Raw genomic sequence first — 23,913 nt, 5'->3', positions numbered from 1 at the left:
AGAGATCCCACAGGAGGAAGGGGGACGGGGAAGAGAGATCCCACAGGAGGAAGGGGGACGGGGAAGAGAGATCCCACAGGAGGAAGGCAGATGGGGAAGAGAGATCCCACAGGATGAAGGGGGATGGGGAAGAGAGATCCCACAGGATGAAGGGGGATGGGGAAGAGAGATCCCACAGGAGGAAGGGGGATGGGGAAGAGAGATCCCACAGGAGGAAGGGGGATGGGGTAGAAATACCACCGGAGGAGGGGGGATGGGGAAGAGAGATCCCACAGGAGAAAGGGGTATGGGGTAGAGATCACACAGGAGGAAGGGGAATGGGGATGAGAGATGCCACAGTAGGAAGGGCGACGGGGAAGAGAGATCCCACAGGAGGAAAGGGGATGAGAAGGGAAATCCCAGAGGAGGAAGGGGGACGGGGAAGATAGAGCCCAAAAGAGGAAGTGGGATGGGTGAGAGAGATCCCAACGGAGGAAGGGGGATGGGGAAGAGAGATCCCAACGGAGGAAGGGGGATGGGGAAGAGAGATCCCACAGGAGGAAGGGGGATGGGGAAGAGAGATCCCACAGGAGGAAGGGGGATGGGGAAGAGAGATCCCACAGGAGGAAGGGGGATGGGGAAGAGAGATCCCACAGGAGGAAGGGGGATGGGGAAGAGAGATCCCACAGGATGAAGGGGGATGGGGAAGAGAGATCCCACAGGAGAAAGGGGGATGGGGAAGAGAGATCCCACAGGAGAAAGGGGGATGGGGAAGGTAGATACCACCGGATGAAGGGGGATAGTGAAGAGAGATCCGAAAGGAAGAAGGGGATGGGAGACAGAGATATCACCGGAGGAAGGGGGATAGGGAAGTGAGATCCCACAGGAGGAAGGTGGATTGGGAAGTGAGATCCCACAGGAGGAAGGGGGATGGGAAGAGAGATCCCCCAGGAGGAAGGGGGATGGGGAAGAGAGATCACATAGGAGGAAGGGGAATGGGGAAGAGAGATCCCACAGGAGGAAGGGGGATGGGGAAGAGAGATCCCACAGGAGGAAGTGGAATGGGGAAGAGAAATCCCACAGGAGGAAGGGGGATGGGGAAGAGAGATCCCACAGGAGAAAGGGGGATGGGGAAGAGAGATCCCACAGGAGAAAGGGGGATGGGGAAGAGAGATCCCATAGGAGAAAGTGGGATGGGGAAGAGAGATACCACCGGAGGAAGGGGGATAGGGAAGAGAGATCCAAAAGGAAGAAGGGGGATGGGAGACAGAGATACCACCGGAGGAAGGGGGATACGGAAGAGAGATCCCACAGGAGGAAGGTGGATGGGGAAGAGAGATCCCACAGGAGGAAGGGGGATGGGAAGAGAGATCCCACAGGAAGGGGGATGAGGGAGAGAGATCCCCCAGGAGGAAGAGGGATGGGGAAGAGAGATTCCAAAAGAGGAAGTGGGATGGGTGAGAGAGATCCCAACGGAGGAAAGGGGATGGGAAGAGAAATCCCAGAGGAGTAAGGGGGACGGGGAAGAGAGATCCCCCAGGAGGAAGGGGGATGGGGAAGAGAGATCCCCCAGGAGGAAGGGGGATGGGGAAGAGAGATCCCCCAGGAGGAAGGGGGATGGGGAAGAGAGATCCCCCAGGAGGAAGGGGGATGGGGAAGAGAGATCCCCCAGGAGGAAGGGGGATGGGGAAGAGAGATCCCACAGGATGAAGGGGGATGGGGAAGAGAGATCCCACAGGATGAAGGGGGATGGGGAAGAGAGATCCCACAGGAGGAAGGGGGATGGGGAAGAGAGATCCCACAGAAGGAAGGGGGATGGGGTTGAGAGATCCCACAGGAGGAAGGGGGATGAGGGAGAGAGATCCCCCAGGAGGAAAAGGGATGGGGAAGAGAGATCCCTCAGGAGGAAGGGGGATGGGGAAGAGAGATCCCCCAGGAGGAAGGGGGATGGGGAAGAGAGATCCCCAGTAGGAAGGGGGATGGGGAAGAGAGATCCCACAGGAGGAAGGGGGATGGGGAAGAGAGATCCCACAGGATGAAGGGGGATGGGGTAGAGATCCCACCGGAGCAGGGGGGATGGGGAAGAGAGATCCTACAGATGGAGGGGGGATGGGGAAGAGATCCCTCAGGAGGAAGGGGGATAGGGAAGAGAGATCCCCCAGGAGGAAGGGGGATGCGGACGAGAGATCCCACAGGAGGAAGGGGGATGGGAAAGAGAGATCCCACAGGAGGAAGGGGGATGTGGAAGCGAGATCGCATATGAGGAATGGGGACGGGGAAGAGAGATTCATCAGGCGGAAGGGGGATGGGAGTGAGAGATCCCCCAGGAGGAAGGGGGATGGGAGTGAGAGATCCCCCAGGAGGAAGGGGGATGGGAATGAGAGATCCCCCAGGAGGAAGGAATGGGGATGAGAGATCCCACAGAAGGAAGGGGTGTGGGTATGAGGGATCCCACAGGAGGAAGGTGGATGCTGAGGAGAGATCCAACAGTTGGAAGGAAGGTGGAATGGGAACAGAGAGGCCAGAGGATGAAAGGGGGATGGGAAAGCGAGATCTCACAGGTGGATTGCTACCCATGCCACGTGCTAGTGAGGCTAGAAATAGGAAGATAATGAAGCTAAATACGTGGCTGAGGGAATGGTGCATGAGGGAGGGGTTCATGTTTCTGGACAATTGGGCTTTCTTCCAGGGGAGGTGTGACCAGTTCGAATTGGACAGTTTGCACCTGAACTGAAGGGGACTAACCTCCTTGCTGGTAGGTTAGCAAGTTCTGCTCCGGGGGTTTTAAACTAGATTGCAGGGGGAGGGGAACCAGAGTGTTAGAGCAGATAGTGAGGTGGAGGACGATAAGGGTCATGCAAGGACTGCTTGTATAGACAGATATCAAAGGTTTGTACGTGATAGAAATGTTCTCAGGTGCATCTATTTCAATGCAAGGAGTATTGCAGGTAAGGCAGATGAGTTTAGGGTGTGGATTGGCACGATGATATCGACATTATTGTTATTAGTAAGACTTGGTTGCAGGAGGGGCAGGACTGGCTGCTTCATGTTCCGAGGTTCCGTTGTTTCAGAGGTGATAGGGGGAGGGATGAAAGGGGGAGAAATCGCATTACCAGTCAGGGAGAATATCACAGCTGTGCGGAGATGGGACAGCCCGGAGGGTTCGTCTACAGAGGCCATATGGGTGGAGCTGAGGAACGGGGAAAGGTGCGACCACACGAATAGGGTTGTATTATAGACCGTCCAATAGGCAGAGAGAATTGGAGGAGCAAATCTGTAGAGAGTTAGCACACCAATGTAAGAAGCAGAAAGTTGTAATAGTAGGGGATTTTAACTTTCCACATATTGACGGGGACACCCACTCTGAGAAAGGGTTAGATGGTGTGGAGTTTGTCAAATGTGTTCAGGGAAGTTTTCTAAGTCAATATATTGAGGTACCAACGAGAGAGGGTGCAGTACCTGATCCCCTATTAGGGAACCAGACAGGTCAGGTGACAGATGTATGTGTGAGCAAACATTTTGGGTCCAGTGACCATAATGTCATTAGTTTCAAGATAATTATGGATAAGGATAGGACTGGTCCACCAGTTAAGGTTCTGAATTAGAGAAGGGCCAATTTTGTCGAAATGAGAGAGGATCTGGGAAGAGTGGATTGGGATAAGTTGTTTTCTGGCAAGGATGTGTTCAGTAAGTGGAACTCTTTCAAGGGTGAAAGTTTGAGAGTGCAGAGTTTGCATGTTCCTGCCAGGATTAAAGGCAAAGTTAACAGGCCTAGAGAACCTTGGTTTTCAAGGGATATTGGCGATCTGGTTAAGTAGGTGTTTAGCAGGTATAGGAGGGAACAAATGAGGTACTTGAAGAGTATAGAAAATGTAAGGGAATACTAAAAAAGGAAATCAGGAAGGCAGAAAGAAGACATGAGGTTGCTTTGGCAGATAATGTGAAGGTAAACCCGAAGGGTTTCTAGAAATATATTAAGAGTAAAAGGATAGTAAAGGACAAAATTGGTCCCCTTGAAGATCAGAGTGGTCGTCTATGTGTGGAGCCTCATGAGATGGGGGAGATCTTAAACAGTTTTTTTGTGTCACTGTTTATCAGGAAACTCGGATAGCGGTTATGGAATTAAGACAAACAGTAGTGTCATGGAACATATAGAGATTAAAGAGGAGGAGCTGCTTGCTGCCTTACAGTGAATAAAGGTAGATAAATCTCCAGGCCTGACATGATATTTTCTCGGACCTTGAGAGAGACTAGTGTAGAAATTGCAGGGGCCCTGGCAGAAATATTTAAAATGTACTCAGCCACGGGTGCTGTGCCGGAGTATTGGAGGGTCGTTCATGTTGTTCCATTGTTTGAAAAAGGCTCCAAAAGTACACCAGGTAATTACAGGCCAGTGAGCCTGACATCAGCAGTAGGTACATTATCAGGAGGTGTTCTGAGAGATCGAATATACAAGGATTTGGACAGCCAAGGGCTGATAAAAGATAGTCAACATGGCTTTGTATGTGGTAGATCATGTTTAATAAATCTTGTATGTTTTTCGAGGAGGTTTCCATGAATGCATATGAAGGGAAGGCTGTGGATGCTGTCTACATGGACTTTAGTAAGGCCTTTGACAAGGTCCCACGTAATAAGTTAGTTCAAAAGGTTCAGACACTAGGTATCCATGGAGAGGTTGTAAACTGGATTTGAATTGGCTGTGTGGGAGAAGACAGAGAGTGGTAGTGGATGATTGCTTCTCAGACGGAGGCCTGTGACTAGTGGTATGCCTCAGGGATCAGTGCTGGGACCATTGTTGTTTGTTGTTTATATCAATGATCTAGATGATAATGTGATAAATTGGATCAGCAGGTTTGCTGATGACACTAAGATGGATGTGCTGTGGACAGTGAGGGATGCTTTGAAAGCTTGCAGAGGGATCTGGACCAATTGGAAAAATTGGCCAGAAAATGGCAGATGGAATTTATGACGTATGACATATAACCATATAACAATTACAGCATGGAAACAGGCCATCTCGGCCTTTCTAGTCTGTGCCGAATGCTTACTCTCACCGAGTCCCACCAACCTGCACTCAGCCCATAACCCCCCATTCCATTCCTTTCCTGTCCATATACCTATCCAATTTTTTTAAAATGACAAAATAGAATCCGCCTCTACCACTTCTACTGGAAGCTCGTTCCACACAGCTACCACTCTCTGAGTAAAGAAGTTCTCCCCTGTGTTACCCCTAAACTTTTGCCCTTTCACTCTCAACTCATTCCCTCATGTTCAAATCTCCCCTACTCTGAATGAAAAAAGACTACCCACGTCAACTCTATCTATCCCTCTCATAAATTTAAATACCTCTATCAAGTCCCCCCTCAACCTTCTACGCTCCAAAGAATAAAGACCTAACTTGTTCAATCTTTCCCTGTAACTTATGTGCTGAAACCCAGGTAACATTCTAGTAAATTTACTCTGTACTCTGTGTATTTTCTTGACATCTTTCCTGTAATTCGGTGACCAGAACTGTACACAATACTCCAAATTCGGTCTTACCAATGCCTTGTTCAATTTTAACATTACATCCCAACTCCTATACGCAATGTTCTGATTTATAAAGGCCAGTATACCAAAAGCTTTCTTCACCACCCTATTCACATGAGATTCCACCTTCAGGGAACTATGCACCATTATTCCTAGATCACTCTGTTCTGCTGCATTCCTCAGTGCCCTACCATTTACCATATATGTCCTTTTTGGATTATTCCTACCAAAATGTATCACCTCACACATATCAGCATTAAACGCCATCTGCCATCTTTCAGCCCACTCTTCTAACTGGCCTAAATCTTTGAACAACAAGCTTTGGAAACCTTCATTATCCACAACGTCACCTATCTTAGTACTATATGCATACTTACTAATCCAATTTACCATTCCATCATCCAGATCATTAATGTATATGACAAACAACATTGGACCCAGTACAGATCCCTGAGGCACACCACTAGTCACTACTTTAATGCAGACAAGTGTGAGGTGTTGCATTTTGGAAGGACAGATCAAGGTAGGACATACACAGTAAACGGTAGGGCACTGAGGGGTGTGGAGGACCAAAGGTATCTGGGAGTTCAGATACATAATTCCCTGAAAGTGGCTTCACAGGTAGACAGGGTTGTAAAGAAGGCTTTTGGCATCCTGGCATTCATAAATCAAAGAACTGAGTCTAGGAATTGGGATGTTATGGTGAGATTGTATAGGACATTGGTAAGGCCAAATAAGGAGTATTGTGTGCAGTTCTGGTCAGTGAACTACAGGAAGGATATCAGTAAGGTTGAAAAAGTGCAGAGAAGATTTACTAGGATGTTGCTGGGTCTTCAGGAGTTGAGTTACAAGGAAAGATTGAACAGGTTAGGACTTTATTCCTTGGAGCGCTGAAGAATGCGGGGATATGTCAAAGAGGTTTACAAAACTCTGAGGGGTATAGACAGGGTAAATGCGAATAGGCTCTTTCCACATAGATTAGGAAGGATAAATTACAGGAGGACTTGGCTTCAGGGTGAAAGGGGAAAGGTTTCGGGGGAAATTCTTCACTCAGAGGGTGGTGAGAGTGTGGAACGAGCTGCCATCCGATGTGGAAAATGTGGACTCACTCTGAAGCTTTAAGAATAAATTGGATAGATACATGGATGGAAGAGGTCTGGAGGGTTATGGACTGGGTACAGGTCAATGGGACAAGCGGAATAAAGTTTCGGCACAGAGCAGAAGGGCCGAATGGCTTGTTTTCTGTGCGCTGGTGTTTTATGATTTTATGATTCTATGAAGGGGTGTGGGGAGGAGAGTTCACTCAGGCGGGAAGATGGGGAAGGGATATCCCACAGGAGGAAGGGGGATGTGGAACAGAGATCCCATAGGAGGATGGCGAATAGGGAAGAGAGATCCCACAGGAGGAAGTGGGATGGGGAAGAGAGATCCCACAGGAGGAAGGGGGATGGTGACGACAGATCCCACAGGAAGAAGGGGGATGGGGAAGAGAAATCCCACAGAAGGAAGAGGAATGGGGAATAGAGACCCCATAGGATGATGGGGATGGGGATGAGAGACGAAACAGGAGGAAGTGGGTGGGGAAGCGAGATCATACAGGAGGTTGGGGGATGAGTAGGAGAGATTCCATAGGAGGAAGGGGGATGGGGAAGAGAGATCCTACCGGAGGAGAGGGGATGGGCAAGAGAGATCCCACAGTAGCAAATGGGATAGGGAAGAGAGATCCCACAGGAAGAAAGGGGTGGGGAGTTTAAATCCCACAGGAGGAAGGGGGAAGAGAGATCCCACAGGAGGAAAGGGGTGGGGAGTTTAATTCGCACAGGAGGAAGGGGGATGCGGAAGAGAGATCCAACAGCAGGAAGTTGATGGGGAAGTGAGATCCCACAGATGGAAGTGGGATGGGAACAGAGGCCCCAGAGGGTGAAAGGGGATGCGGATCAGAGATCCCACAGGAGCATGGGGGGTGGGAAGAGAGATTCCACTGTAGGAATGGGGATGGGGAAGAGAGATTCATCTGGAGGAAGGGAGCTGGTGATGAGAGATCCCACAGGAGGAAGGTGTATAGGGAACAGAGAGCCCACAGGAGGAAGGGGGATGGGAGTGAGAGATCCCCCAGGAGGAAGGGGGATGGGAGTAAGAGATTCCACAGGAGGAAGGGAGATGGGGATGAGGGATCCCACAGGAGGAAGGGGGATGGGGATGAGGGATCCCACAGGAGGAAGGGGGATGGGGATGAGGGATCCCACAGGAGGAAGGGGGATGGGGATGAGGGATCCCACAGGAGGAAGGGGGATGGGGAAGAGAGATCCAACAGTTGGATGGAAGGTGGAGTGGGAACAGAGATTCCAGAGGATGAAAGGGGGATGGGAAAGCGAGATCTCACAGGTGGATTGCTACCCGTGCCACCTGGTAATGAGGCTAGAAATAGGAAGATAATGCAGCTAAATACGTGGCTGAGGGGATGGTGCATGAGGGAGGGGTTCATGTTTCTGGACAATTGGACTTTCTTCCAGGGGAGGTGGGACCCGTTCGAATTGGACAGTTTGCACCTGAACTGGAGGGGACTAACCTCCTTGCTGGTAGGTTAGCAAGTTCTGCTCCAGGGGTTTTAAACTAGATTGCAGGGGGAGGGGAACCAGAGTGTTAGAGCAGATAGTGAGGTGGAGGACGATAAGGGTCATGCGAGGACTGCTTGTATAGACAGAAATCAAAGGTTTGTACGTGATAGAAATGTTCTCAGGTGCATCTATTTCAATGCAAGGAGTATTGTAGGTAAGGCAGATGAGTTTAGGGTGTGGATTGGCACGATGATATCGACATTATTGTTATTAGTAAGACTTGGTTGCAGGAGGGGCAGGACTGGCTGCTTCATGTTCCGAGGTCCCGTTGTTTCAGACGTGATAGTGGGTAGGGATGAAAGGGGGAGAAATCGCATTACCAGTCAGGGAGAATATCACAGCTGTGCGTAGACGGGACAGCCCGGAGGACTCGTCTACAGAGGCCGTATGGGTGGAGCTGAGGAACGGGAAAGGTGCGACCACACGAATAGGGTTGTATTATAGACCGCCCAATAGGCAGAGAGAATTGGAGGAGCAAATCTGTAGAGAGTTAGCAGACCAATGTAAGAAACAGAAAGTTGTAATAGTAGGGGATTTTAACATATTGACAGGGACGCCCACTCTGAGAAAGGGTTAGATGGCGCGGAATTTGTCAAATGTGTTCAGGAAAGTTTTCTAAATCAATATATTGAGGTACCAACGAGAGAGGGTGCAGTACCTGATCCCCTATTAGCGAACCAGACATGTCAGGTGACAGAAGTATGTGTAAGCAAACATTTTGGGTCCAGTGACCATAATGTCATTAGTTTCAAGATAATTATGGATGAGGATAGGACTGGTCCAACAGTTAAGGTTCTGAATTAGAGAAGGGCCAATTTTGTCGAAATGAGAGAGGATCTGGGAAGAGTGGATTGGGATAAGTTGTTTTCTGGCAAGGATGTGTTCAGTAAGTGGAACGCCTTCAAGGGTGAATGTTTGAGATTGCAGAGTTTGCATGTTCCTGCCAGCATTAAAGGCAAAGTTAACAGGGATAGGGAACCTTGGTTTTCAAGGGATATTGGCGATCTGGTTACGTAGGTGTTTAGCAGGTATAGGCAACAGGGAACAAATGAGGTACTTGAAGAGTATAGAAAATGTAAGGGAATACTAAAAAAGGAAATCAGGAAAGCAGAAAGAAGACATGAGGTTGCTTTGTCAGATAATGTGAAGCTTAACCCAAAGGGTTTCTACAAGTATATTGAGAGTAAAAGGATAGTAAAGGACAAAATTGGTCCCCTAGAAGATCAGAGTGGTCGTCTATGTGTGGATCCTCACGAGATGGGGGAGATCTTAAACAGTTTTTTGCGTCAGTGTTTACTCAGGAAACTGGCATAGCGGATATGGAATTAAGGCAAACAAACAGTAGTGTTATGGAACATATAGAGATTAAAGAGGAGGAGCTCCTTGCTGCCTTATAAAGGTAGATAAATCTCTGGGCCTGACATGATATTTTCTCGGACCTCGAGAGAGACTAGTGTAGAAATTGCAGGGGCCCTGGCAGAAATATTTAAAATGTACTCAGCCACGGGTGCTGTGCCGGAGGATTGGAGGGTCGTTCATGTTGTTCCGTTGTTTGAAAATGGTTCCAAAAGTACACCAGATAATTACAGGCCAGTGAGTCTGACATCAGTAGTAGGTAAATTATTGGAAGGTGTTCTGAGAGATTGGATATAGAAGGATTTGGACAGCCAAGGGCTGATTAAAGATAGTCAGCATGACTTTGTGTGTGGTAGATCGTGTTTCATGAATCCTGTAGTGTTTTTTGAGGAGGTTACCAAGAATGCATATGAAGGAAAGGCTGTGGATGTTGTCTACATTGACTTTTGTAAGGCCTTTGACAAGGTCCCACATAAGAGGTTAGTTCTAAAGGTCCAGACACTAGGTATCCATGGAGAGGTTGTAAACTGGATTTGAATTGGCTGTGTGGGAGAAGACAGAGAGCGGTAGTGGATGATTGCTTCTCAGACGGAGGCCTGTGACTAGTGGTGTGTCTCAGGGATCTGTGCTGGGACCATTGTTGTTTGTTGTCTATATCAATGATCTAGATGATAATGTGATAAATTGGATCAGCAGGTTTGTGGATGACACTAAGATAGAGGCGTTGTGGACAGCGAGGAAGGCTTTCAAAGCTTGCAAAGGGATCTGGACCAACTGGAAGAATGGGCCAGAAAATGGCAGATGGAATTTAATGCAGACAAGTGTGAGGTGTTCCATTTTGGAAGGACAAATCAAGGTACGACATACACGATAAACGGTAGGGCACTGAAGAGAGCGGAGGAACAAAGGGATCTGGGGATTCAGATACACAAGTCCCTGAAAGTGGCATCACAGGTAGACAGGGTTGTAAAGAAGGCTTTTGGCATCCTGGCATTCATAAATCAAAGTATTGAGTCTAGGAGTTGGAATATTATGGTGAGGTTGTATAAGACATTGGTGAGGCCAAATTTGGAGTTTTGTGTGCAGTTCTGATCACCTAACTATAGGAAGGGTATCAGGAAGTTTGAAAAAGTGCAGAGAAGATTTACTAGGATGTTGCTGGGTCTTCAGGAGTTGAATTTCAAGGAAAGATTGAACAGGTTAGGACTTTATTCCTTGCAGCGTAGAAGAATGAGGGGAGATTTGATAGAGGTTTACAAAATTATGAGGGTATAGACAGGGTAAATGCGAATAGGCTCTTTCCACATAGATTAGGAGAGATAAATATGAGAAGACATGGCTTCAGTGTGAAAGGGGAAAGGTTTAGGGGGAGCATTAGGAGGAACTTCTTCACTCAGAGGGTGGTGAGAGTGTGGAACGAGCTGCCATCTGATGTGGAAAATGTGGACTCACTCTTAAGCTTTAAGAATAAATTGGATAGATACATGGATGGGAGAGGACTGGAGGGTTATGGACGGTGCAGGTCATGGGACTAGCGGAATAAGGTTTTGGTACAGACTAGAAGGACCGAATGGCTTGTTTTCTGTGCTGTAGTGTGCTATGATTTTATGATTCTATGGGGAGGAGAGTTCCCATAGGCGAAAGGGGGATGGGAAAGAGGGATCCCAAAGGAGGAAGGGATCCCCCAGGAAGAAGGGGATGGGGATGGGAGATCCCACAGGCGGCATGGGAGTGTGGAAGAGAGATCCCACAGCAGGATGTGGCATGGGGAAGAGAGATTCCATGGGAGGAAGGGGATATAGAGAGAGATTAAACAGGATGAAGGGTGAAGGGGTTGAGAGATTGGCCAGGAGGAGGAGGGATGTGGAAGACAGTTCCCACAGGAGGATGTGGGATTAGGAAGAGAAATCTCACAAGGGGAAGAGAAATTCCACAGGACAATGGGGCATGCCAAAGAGAGATCCGACTGGAAGAAGTCGATGGGGAGAGAGATCCCACAGGAGGAAAGAGTATGGGGAAGAGAGTTCCAACAGCAGGAAGGGATGGGGAAGAGAAATCCATAGAAGGAAGTGGGATGGGGAAGAGCGATCTCATAGGTGAAAGGGAGATGGGGAAGAGAGATCCCACAGGAGGAAGAGGAATGGGGAGGAGAGATCCCACAGGAGAAAGGGGGATGGGGAAGAGAGATCCCATAGGAGAAAGTGGGATGGGGAAGAGAGATACCACCGGAGGAAGGGGGATAGGGAAGAGAGATCCAAAAGGAAGAAGGGGGATGGGAGACAGAGATACCACCGGAGGAAGGGGGATACGGAAGAGAGATCCCACAGGAGGAAGGTGGATGGGGAAGAGAGATCCCACAGGAGGAAGGGGGATGGGAAGAGAGATCCCACAGGAAGGGGGATGAGGGAGAGAGATCCCCCAGGAGGAAGAGGGATGGGGAAGAGAGATTCCAAAAGAGGAAGTGGGATGGGTGAGAGAGATCCCAACGGAGGAAAGGGGATGGGAAGAGAAATCCCAGAGGAGTAAGGGGGACGTGGAAGAGAGATCCCCCAGGAGGAAGGGGGATGGGGAAGAGAGATCCCCCAGGAGGAAGGGGGATGGGGAAGAGAGATCCCCCAGGAGGAAGGGGGATGGGGAAGAGAGATCCCCCAGGAGGAAGGGGGATGGGGAAGAGAGATCCCCCAGGAGGAAGGGGGATGGGGAAGAGAGATCCCACAGGATGAAGGGGGATGGGGAAGAGAGATCCCACAGGATGAAGGGGGATGGGGAAGAGAGATCCCACAGGAGGAAGGGGGATGGGGAAGAGAGATCCCACAGAAGGAAGGGGGATGGGGTTGAGAGATCCCACAGGAGGAAGGGGGATGAGGGAGAGAGATCCCCCAGGAGGAAAAGGGATGGGGAAGAGAGATCCCTCAGGAGGAAGGGGGATGGGGAAGAGAGATCCCCCAGGAGGAAGGGGGATGGGGAAGAGAGATCCCCAGTAGGAAGGGGGATGGGGAAGAGAGATCCCACAGGAGGAAGGGGGATGGGGAAGAGAGATCCCACAGGATGAAGGGGGATGGGGTAGAGATCCCACCGGAGCAGGGGGGATGGGGAAGAGAGATCCTACAGATGGAGGGGGGATGGGGAAGAGATCCCTCAGGAGGAAGGGGGATAGGGAAGAGAGATCCCCCAGGAGGAAGGGGGATGCGGACGAGAGATCCCACAGGAGGAAGGGGGATGGGAAAGAGAGATCCCACAGGAGGAAGGGGGATGTGGAAGCGAGATCGCATATGAGGAATGGGGACGGGGAAGAGAGATTCATCAGGCGGAAGGGGGATGGGAGTGAGAGATCCCCCAGGAGGAAGGGGGATGGGAGTGAGAGATCCCCCAGGAGGAAGGGGGATGGGAATGAGAGATCCCCCAGGAGGAAGGAATGGGGATGAGAGATCCCACAGAAGGAAGGGGTGTGGGTATGAGGGATCCCACAGGAGGAAGGTGGATGCTGAGGAGAGATCCAACAGTTGGAAGGAAGGTGGAATGGGAACAGAGAGGCCAGAGGATGAAAGGGGGATGGGAAAGCGAGATCTCACAGGTGGATTGCTACCCATGCCACGTGCTAGTGAGGCTAGAAATAGGAAGATAATGAAGCTAAATACGTGGCTGAGGGAATGGTGCATGAGGGAGGGGTTCATGTTTCTGGACAATTGGGCTTTCTTCCAGGGGAGGTGTGACCAGTTCGAATTGGACAGTTTGCACCTGAACTGAAGGGGACTAACCTCCTTGCTGGTAGGTTAGCAAGTTCTGCTCCGGGGGTTTTAAACTAGATTGCAGGGGGAGGGGAACCAGAGTGTTAGAGCAGATAGTGAGGTGGAGGACGATAAGGGTCATGCGAGGACTGCTTGTATAGACAGATATCAAAGGTTTGTACGTGATAGAAATGTTCTCAGGTGCATCTATTTCAATGCAAGGAGTATTGCAGGTAAGGCAGATGAGTTTAGGGTGTGGATTGGCACGATGATATCGACATTATTGTTATTAGTAAGACTTGGTTGCAGGAGGGGCAGGACTGGCTGCTTCATGTTCCGAGGTTCCGTTGTTTCAGAGGTGATAGGGGGAGGGATGAAAGGGGGAGAAATCGCATTACCAGTCAGGGAGAATATCACAGCTGTGCGGAGATGGGACAGCCCGGAGGGTTCGTCTACAGAGGCCATATGGGTGGAGCTGAGGAACGGGGAAAGGTGCGACCACACGAATAGGGTTGTATTATAGACCGTCCAATAGGCAGAGAGAATTGGAGGAGCAAATCTGTAGAGAGTTAGCACACCAATGTAAGAAGCAGAAAGTTGTAATAGTAGGGGATTTTAACTTTCCACATATTGACGGGGACACCCACTCTGAGAAAGGGTTAGATGGTGTGGAGTTTGTCAAATGTGTTCAGGGAAGTTTTCTAAGTCAATATATTGAGGTACCAACGAGAGAGGGTGCAGTACCTGATCCCCTATTAGGGAACCAGACAGGTCAGGTGACAGATGTATGTGTGAGCAAACATTTTGGGTCCAGTGACCATAATGTCATTAGTTTCAAGATAATTATGGATAAGGATAGGACTGGTCCACCAGTTAAGGTTCTGAATTAGAGAAGGGCCAATTTTGTCGAAATGAGAGAGGATCTGGGAAGAGTGGATTGGGATAAGTTGTTTTCTGGCAAGGATGTGTTCAGTAAGTGGAACTCTTTCAAGGGTGAAAGTTTGAGAGTGCAGAGTTTGCATGTTCCTGCCAGGATTAAAGGCAAAGTTAACAGGCCTAGAGAACCTTGGTTTTCAAGGGATATTGGCGATCTGGTTAAGTAGGTGTTTAGCAGGTATAGGAGGGAACAAATGAGGTACTTGAAGAGTATAGAAAATGTAAGGGAATACTAAAAAAGGAAATCAGGAAGGCAGAAAGAAGACATGAGGTTGCTTTGGCAGATAATGTGAAGGTAAACCCGAAGGGTTTCTAGAAATATATTAAGAGTAAAAGGATAGTAAAGGACAAAATTGGTCCCCTTGAAGATCAGAGTGGTCGTCTATGTGTGGAGCCTCATGAGATGGGGGAGATCTTAAACAGTTTTTTTGTGTCACTGTTTATCAGGAAACTCGGATAGCGGTTATGGAATTAAGACAAACAGTAGTGTCATGGAACATATAGAGATTAAAGAGGAGGAGCTGCTTGCTGCCTTACAGTGAATAAAGGTAGATAAATCTCCAGGCCTGACATGATATTTTCTCGGACCTTGAGAGAGACTAGTGTAGAAATTGCAGGGGCCCTGGCAGAAATATTTAAAATGTACTCAGCCACGGGTGCTGTGCCGGAGTATTGGAGGGTCGTTCATGTTGTTCCATTGTTTGAAAAAGGCTCCAAAAGTACACCAGGTAATTACAGGCCAGTGAGCCTGACATCAGCAGTAGGTACATTATCAGGAGGTGTTCTGAGAGATCGAATATACAAGGATTTGGACAGCCAAGGGCTGATAAAAGATAGTCAACATGGCTTTGTATGTGGTAGATCATGTTTAATAAATCTTGTATGTTTTTCGAGGAGGTTTCCATGAATGCATATGAAGGGAAGGCTGTGGATGCTGTCTACATGGACTTTAGTAAGGCGTTTGACAAGGTCCCACGTAATAAGTTAGTTCAAAAGGTTCAGACACTAGGTATCCATGGAGAGGTTGTAAACTGGATTTGAATTGGCTGTGTGGGAGAAGACAGAGAGTGGTAGTGGATGATTGCTTCTCAGACGGAGGCCTGTGACTAGTGGTATGCCTCAGGGATCAGTGCTGGGACCATTGTTGTTTGTTGTTTATATCAATGATCTAGATGATAATGTGATAAATTGGATCAGCAGGTTTGCTGATGACACTAAGATGGATGTGCTGTGGACAGTGAGGGATGCTTTGAAAGCTTGCAGAGGGATCTGGACCAATTGGAAAAATTGGCCAGAAAATGGCAGATGGAATTTATGACGTATGACATATAACCATATAACAATTACAGCATGGAAACAGGCCATCTCGGCCTTTCTAGTCTGTGCCGAATGCTTACTCTCACCGAGTCCCACCAACCTGCACTCAGCCCATAACCCCCCATTCCATTCCTTTCCTGTCCATATACCTATCCAATTTTTTTAAAATGACAAAATAGAATCCGCCTCTACCACTTCTACTGGAAGCTCGTTCCACACAGCTACCACTCTCTGAGTAAAGAAGTTCTCCCCTGTGTTACCCCTAAACTTTTGCCCTTTCACTCTCAACTCATTCCCTCATGTTCAAATCTCCCCTACTCTGAATGAAAAAAGACTACCCACGTCAACTCTATCTATCCCTCTCATAAATTTAAATACCTCTATCAAGTCCCCCCTCAACCTTCTACGCTCCAAAGAATAAAGACCTAACTTGTTCAATCTTTCCCTGTAACTTATGTGCTGAAACCCAGGTAACATTCTAGTAAATTTACTCTGTACTCTGTGTATTTTCTTGACATCTTTCCTGTAATTCGGTGACCAGAACTGTACACAATACTCCAAATTCGGTCTTACCAATGCCTTGTTCAATTTTAACATTACATCCCAACTCCTATACGCAATGTTCTGATTTATAAAGGCCAGTATACCAAAAGCTTTCTTCACCACCCTATTCACATGAGATTCCACCTTCAGGGAACTATGCACCATTATTCCTAGATCACTCTGTTCTGCTGCATTCCTCAGTGCCCTACCATTTACCATATATGTCCTTTTTGGATTATTCCTACCAAAATGTATCACCTCACACATATCAGCATTAAACGCCATCTGCCATCTTTCAGCCCACTCTTCTAACTGGCCTAAATCTTTGAACAACAAGCTTTGGAAACCTTCATTATCCACAACGTCACCTATCTTAGTACTATATGCATACTTACTAATCCAATTTACCATTCCATCATCCAGATCATTAATGTATATGACAAACAACATTGGACCCAGTACAGATCCCTGAGGCACACCACTAGTCACTACTTTAATGCAGACAAGTGTGAGGTGTTGCATTTTGGAAGGACAGATCAAGGTAGGACATACACAGTAAACGGTAGGGCACTGAGGGGTGTGGAGGACCAAAGGTATCTGGGAGTTCAGATACATAATTCCCTGAAAGTGGCTTCACAGGTAGACAGGGTTGTAAAGAAGGCTTTTGGCATCCTGGCATTCATAAATCAAAGAACTGAGTCTAGGAATTGGGATGTTATGGTGAGATTGTATAGGACATTGGTAAGGCCAAATAAGGAGTATTGTGTGCAGTTCTGGTCAGTGAACTACAGGAAGGATATCAGTAAGGTTGAAAAAGTGCAGAGAAGATTTACTAGGATGTTGCTGGGTCTTCAGGAGTTGAGTTACAAGGAAAGATTGAACAGGTTAGGACTTTATTCCTTGGAGCGCTGAAGAATGCGGGGATATGTCAAAGAGGTTTACAAAACTCTGAGGGGTATAGACAGGGTAAATGCGAATAGGCTCTTTCCACATAGATTAGGAAGGATAAATTACAGGAGGACTTGGCTTCAGGGTGAAAGGGGAAAGGTTTCGGGGGAAATTCTTCACTCAGAGGGTGGTGAGAGTGTGGAACGAGCTGCCATCCGATGTGGAAAATGTGGACTCACTCTGAAGCTTTAAGAATAAATTGGATAGATACATGGATGGAAGAGGTCTGGAGGGTTATGGACTGGGTACAGGTCAATGGGACAAGCGGAATAAAGTTTCGGCACAGAGCAGAAGGGCCGAATGGCTTGTTTTCTGTGCGCTGGTGTTTTATGATTTTATGATTCTATGAAGGGGTGTGGGGAGGAGAGTTCACTCAGGCGGGAAGATGGGGAAGGGATATCCCGCAGGAGGATTTGGGAAGGGGAAGAGATATCCCACAGGAGGAAGGGGGATGTGGAACAGAGATCCCATAGGAGGATGGCGAATAGGGAAGAGAGATCCCACAGGAGGAAGTGGGATGGGGAAGAGAGATCCCACAGGAGGAAGGGGGATGGTGACGACAGATCCCACAGGAAGAAGGGGGATGGGGAAGAGAAATCCCACAGAAGGAAGAGGAATGGGGAATAGAGACCCCATAGGATGATGGGGATGGGGATGAGAGACGAAACAGGAGGAAGTGGGTGGGGAAGCGAGATCATACAGGAGGTTGGGGGATGAGTAGGAGAGATTCCATAGGAGGAAGGGGGATGGGGAAGAGAGATCCTACCGGAGGAGAGGGGATGGGCAAGAGAGATCCCACAGTAGCAAATGGGATAGGGAAGAGAGATCCCACAGGAAGAAAGGGGTGGGGAGTTTAAATCCCACAGGAGGAAGGGGGAAGAGAGATCCCACAGGAGGAAAGGGGTGGGGAGTTTAATTCGCACAGGAGGAAGGGGGATGCGGAAGAGAGATCCAACAGCAGGAAGTTGATGGGGAAGTGAGATCCCACAGATGGAAGTGGGATGGGAACAGAGGCCCCAGAGGGTGAAAGGGGATGCGGATCAGAGATCCCACAGGAGCATGGGGGGTGGGAAGAGAGATTCCACTGTAGGAATGGGGATGGGGAAGAGAGATTCATCTGGAGGAAGGGAGCTGGTGATGAGAGATCCCACAGGAGGAAGGTGTATAGGGAACAGAGAGCCCACAGGAGGAAGGGGGATGGGAGTGAGAGATCCCCCAGGAGGAAGGGGGATGGGAGTAAGAGATCCCACAGGAGGAAGGGAGATGGGGATGAGGGATCCCACAGGAGGAAGGGGGATGGGGATGAGGGATCCCACAGGAGGAAGGGGGATGGGGATGAGGGATCCCACAGGAGGAAGGGGGATGGGGATGAGGGATCCCACAGGAGGAAGGGGGATGGGGAAGAGAGATCCAACAGTTGGATGGAAGGTGGAGTGGGAACAGAGATTCCAGAGGATGAAAGGGGGATGGGAAAGCGAGATCTCACAGGTGGATTGCTACCCGTGCCACCTGGTAATGAGGCTAGAAATAGGAAGATAATGCAGCTAAATACGTGGCTGAGGGGATGGTGCATGAGGGAGGGGTTCATGTTTCTGGACAATTGGACTTTCTTCCAGGGGAGGTGGGACCCGTTCGAATTGGACAGTTTGCACCTGAACTGGAGGGGACTAACCTCCTTGCTGGTAGGTTAGCAAGTTCTGCTCCAGGGGTTTTAAACTAGATTGCAGGGGGAGGGGAACCAGAGTGTTAGAGCAGATAGTGAGGTGGAGGACGATAAGGGTCATGCGAGGACTGCTTGTATAGACAGAAATCAAAGGTTTGTACGTGATAGAAATGTTCTCAGGTGCATCTATTTCAATGCAAGGAGTATTGTAGGTAAGGCAGATGAGTTTAGGGTGTGGATTGGCACGATGATATCGACATTATTGTTATTAGTAAGACTTGGTTGCAGGAGGGGCAGGACTGGCTGCTTCATGTTCCGAGGTCCCGTTGTTTCAGACGTGATAGTGGGTAGGGATGAAAGGGGGAGAAATCGCATTACCAGTCAGGGAGAATATCACAGCTGTGCGTAGACGGGACAGCCCGGAGGACTCGTCTACAGAGGCCGTATGGGTGGAGCTGAGGAACGGGAAAGGTGCGACCACACGAATAGGGTTGTATTATAGACCGCCCAATAGGCAGAGAGAATTGGAGGAGCAAATCTGTAGAGAGTTAGCAGACCAATGTAAGAAACAGAAAGTTGTAATAGTAGGGGATTTTAACATATTGACAGGGACGCCCACTCTGAGAAAGGGTTAGATGGCGCGGAATTTGTCAAATGTGTTCAGGAAAGTTTTCTAAATCAATATATTGAGGTACCAACGAGAGAGGGTGCAGTACCTGATCCCCTATTAGCGAACCAGACATGTCAGGTGACAGAAGTATGTGTAAGCAAACATTTTGGGTCCAGTGACCATAATGTCATTAGTTTCAAGATAATTATGGATGAGGATAGGACTGGTCCAACAGTTAAGGTTCTGAATTAGAGAAGGGCCAATTTTGTCGAAATGAGAGAGGATCTGGGAAGAGTGGATTGGGATAAGTTGTTTTCTGGCAAGGATGTGTTCAGTAAGTGGAACGCCTTCAAGGGTGAATGTTTGAGATTGCAGAGTTTGCATGTTCCTGCCAGCATTAAAGGCAAAGTTAACAGGGATAGGGAACCTTGGTTTTCAAGGGATATTGGCGATCTGGTTACGTAGGTGTTTAGCAGGTATAGGCAACAGGGAACAAATGAGGTACTTGAAGAGTATAGAAAATGTAAGGGAATACTAAAAAAGGAAATCAGGAAAGCAGAAAGAAGACATGAGGTTGCTTTGTCAGATAATGTGAAGCTTAACCCAAAGGGTTTCTACAAGTATATTGAGAGTAAAAGGATAGTAAAGGACAAAATTGGTCCCCTAGAAGATCAGAGTGGTCGTCTATGTGTGGATCCTCACGAGATGGGGGAGATCTTAAACAGTTTTTTGCGTCAGTGTTTACTCAGGAAACTGGCATAGCGGATATGGAATTAAGGCAAACAAACAGTAGTGTTATGGAACATATAGAGATTAAAGAGGAGGAGCTCCTTGCTGCCTTATAAAGGTAGATAAATCTCTGGGCCTGACATGATATTTTCTCGGACCTCGAGAGAGACTAGTGTAGAAATTGCAGGGGCCCTGGCAGAAATATTTAAAATGTACTCAGCCACGGGTGCTGTGCCGGAGGATTGGAGGGTCGTTCATGTTGTTCCGTTGTTTGAAAATGGTTCCAAAAGTACACCAGATAATTACAGGCCAGTGAGTCTGACATCAGTAGTAGGTAAATTATTGGAAGGTGTTCTGAGAGATTGGATATAGAAGGATTTGGACAGCCAAGGGCTGATTAAAGATAGTCAGCATGACTTTGTGTGTGGTAGATCGTGTTTCATGAATCCTGTAGTGTTTTTTGAGGAGGTTACCAAGAATGCATATGAAGGAAAGGCTGTGGATGTTGTCTACATTGACTTTTGTAAGGCCTTTGACAAGGTCCCACATAAGAGGTTAGTTCTAAAGGTCCAGACACTAGGTATCCATGGAGAGGTTGTAAACTGGATTTGAATTGGCTGTGTGGGAGAAGACAGAGAGCGGTAGTGGATGATTGCTTCTCAGACGGAGGCCTGTGACTAGTGGTGTGTCTCAGGGATCTGTGCTGGGACCATTGTTGTTTGTTGTCTATATCAATGATCTAGATGATAATGTGATAAATTGGATCAGCAGGTTTGTGGATGACACTAAGATAGAGGCGTTGTGGACAGCGAGGAAGGCTTTCAAAGCTTGCAAAGGGATCTGGACCAACTGGAAGAATGGGCCAGAAAATGGCAGATGGAATTTAATGCAGACAAGTGTGAGGTGTTCCATTTTGGAAGGACAAATCAAGGTACGACATACACGATAAACGGTAGGGCACTGAAGAGAGCGGAGGAACAAAGGGATCTGGGGATTCAGATACACAAGTCCCTGAAAGTGGCATCACAGGTAGACAGGGTTGTAAAGAAGGCTTTTGGCATCCTGGCATTCATAAATCAAAGTATTGAGTCTAGGAGTTGGAATATTATGGTGAGGTTGTATAAGACATTGGTGAGGCCAAATTTGGAGTTTTGTGTGCAGTTCTGATCACCTAACTATAGGAAGGGTATCAGGAAGTTTGAAAAAGTGCAGAGAAGATTTACTAGGATGTTGCTGGGTCTTCAGGAGTTGAATTACAAGGAAAGATTGAACAGGTTAGGACTTTATTCCTTGCAGCGTAGAAGAATGAGGGGAGATTTGATAGAGGTTTACAAAATTATGAGGGTATAGACAGGGTAAATGCGAATAGGCTCTTTCCACATAGATTAGGAGAGATAAATATGAGAAGACATGGCTTCAGTGTGAAAGGGGAAAGGTTTAGGGGGAGCATTAGGAGGAACTTCTTCACTCAGAGGGTGGTGAGAGTGTGGAACGAGCTGCCATCTGATGTGGAAAATGTGGACTCACTCTTAAGCTTTAAGAATAAATTGGATAGATACATGGATGGGAGAGGACTGGAGGGTTATGGACGGTGCAGGTCATGGGACTAGCGGAATAAGGTTTTGGTACAGACTAGAAGGACCGAATGGCTTGTTTTCTGTGCTGTAGTGTGCTATGATTTTATGATTCTATGGGGAGGAGAGTTCCCATAGGCGAAAGGGGGATGGGAAAGAGGGATCCCAAAGGAGGAAGGGATCCCCCAGGAAGAAGGGGATGGGGATGGGAGATCCCACAGGCGGCATGGGAGTGTGGAAGAGAGATCCCACAGCAGGATGTGGCATGGGGAAGAGAGATTCCATGGGAGGAAGGGGATATAGAGAGAGATTAAACAGGATGAAGGGTGAAGGGGTTGAGAGATTGGCCAGGAGGAGGAGGGATGTGGAAGACAGTTCCCACAGGAGGATGTGGGATTAGGAAGAGAAATCTCACAAGGGGAAGAGAAATTCCACAGGACAATGGGGCATGCCAAAGAGAGATCCGACTGGAAGAAGTCGATGGGGAGAGAGATCCCACAGGAGGAAAGAGTATGGGGAAGAGAGTTCCAACAGCAGGAAGGGATGGGGAAGAGAAATCCATAGAAGGAAGTGGGATGGGGAAGAGCGATCTCATAGGTGAAAGGGAGATGGGGAAGAGAGATCCCACAGGAGGAAGAGGAATGGGGAGGAGAGATCCCACACGGGGAAGGGGGATGGGGAAGAGAAATCCCACAGGATGAAAGGAAGATGGGGAAGAGAGATCTCACAGGAAGGGGGGGGGGGGGGGGGGGGGTTTGTGTGGAAAAGACATCCCACAGGAGGATGAGGAAAGAGTAATAGAGACCCCACAGGAGGAATGGGGATGGGGGCGAGATCCCAAAGAATGGAAGGGAGATTGGGATGCGATGTCCCACAGGAGGATTCCAAGGGTAAACGATAATCCTACAAGACGAGAGGATGCAGAATTTTTTTGTACGCGTGTGTTGGGTCTGAACAGAGGCCTAGAGGATATGTGCCCTCGCTCTTTGCGTATCTGGAAGTGAGCAAAGTCACACACGGGGAAGGGCAGCGGTGGATAATCTCACAATGGTATTTCTTTCCTTCTCACTGGGACTGTGTGCTGACGGTCTCTTGTCCCTCACCGGGAAGGGGGTCTGAATCTCTGTCCCACCTGCTGCAGTCAGTGTCGGTATGGGTGTCAGTAACAGTGAGAAGGAACATTGTCAATGGACGTGTCACAGGCAGCGAGAAACACGGCCATTCCTGTGATTTACTACCATTAAACCAATGGCCGTTGTTCACGGATCTGATGAAGTCTCCAACATCCCTTCACAAGGAGCCACAGAAACCTCCTGTCCTTGGGAAATTACTGACCGATCCCTGTGGGCATTTGTCACAATTCTTCACAATCTGATTTACGACAAATTTACTGAAATTCCTTTACATTGAAACAACACAATGAGACAGTTTCACAGTTCAGAGTGAGAGATAAATCAAGTTACCTCAACTCCTGGCACTTGTGCAGCCCGGGTCCCAGCCGCTGGATTCCTTCACACTGAATGTGGCAGTTCCCCAGGTCGAGGTGTTTTATTGTATCACAGAGTCCGATGACATGAGACAGGACCACACAGTCAATCAGAGTCAGTGTCATTCCACTGAATGAAAGTGTTTCCACAGATCCCAGTGCGGCCTGAGCCAGTCCACGATTCTGAGACTCAAACAGGTAGTGCAATGTGTTCAGGAGGCTCCTTTTACCAGCTTCACTCCTTGTGTTTCCACTCTGGCGTTTAACCTCCTCCTTCACCCAGTCAATCACCCGGCAGGTTGTTTCATTGGGAAATGGACCCAGAAACTCCTCCAGGCCCCGAGCTGTCATTGGGCTGGAGAGACCAGCAACAAAACGGAGAAATACCTCAAATCGCCCATCTGTCGTGTTGTGAGCTTCAGTGAGGAATTTCAGGATATCCCCAGGATGTGGATTCAGGAATTGTGCGACTGCAGCTACAAACTCTTGGATGGTGAGGTGTGGGAGTGTGTACACCACGCTCCGGGCAGAATCGTCTCTCTCCAAAAGCTCCATCAGGAACCTGGACAGGAACTGGGAAGGCTGCAGATTGTAGTTGATCAAATCTCCATCTGTAAACACAATCTTCCTCTCGAACACTCCTCTGAAGGCCATCTGACCAACCCTGAGTAACACATCACGGGGGTTCTCAATCTGACGGCCATGGTTTTTCAGGATGTTGTAAATATAGTAGGAGTACAGTTGGGTGATAGTCTTGGGAATTCGCTGTGGGTCCCTGACTCTCTGCGTGAAGAAGGGGCCCAGTGTCAGAGCGAGGAGCCAGCAGTAGGAGGGGTTGTAGCTCATGGTGTACAGGATGTCGTTCTCCTTCACGTATTTGAAAACAGCTTTCGCAAC

At 48.4% G+C, this 23,913-nt stretch overlaps 1 protein-coding gene across 1 annotated transcript in view; it reads right to left on the bottom strand.

The window, feature by feature from the left end:
* LOC140723054 (NACHT, LRR and PYD domains-containing protein 12-like) overlaps positions 1–23,571 on the bottom strand; it is an 868,270-nt gene extending 844,699 nt beyond the window's left edge. The window contains exon 1 of the mRNA XM_073037671.1: positions 22,994–23,571. Within this exon, the coding sequence (XP_072893772.1) occupies positions 22,994–23,571 (578 nt within the window). The remainder of the gene's footprint in view (positions 1–22,993) is intronic.
* Between the last annotated feature and the right edge of the window lie 342 nt (positions 23,572–23,913).

The sequence above is a fragment of the Hemitrygon akajei genome, unplaced genomic scaffold (assembly GCF_048418815.1).
Source record: "Hemitrygon akajei unplaced genomic scaffold, sHemAka1.3 Scf000099, whole genome shotgun sequence".
NCBI lineage: Eukaryota > Metazoa > Chordata > Chondrichthyes > Myliobatiformes > Dasyatidae > Hemitrygon > Hemitrygon akajei.
The sequence above is the reverse complement of the archived record's forward strand: the minus strand, read 5'-3'. Positions and strand labels throughout refer to the sequence as shown.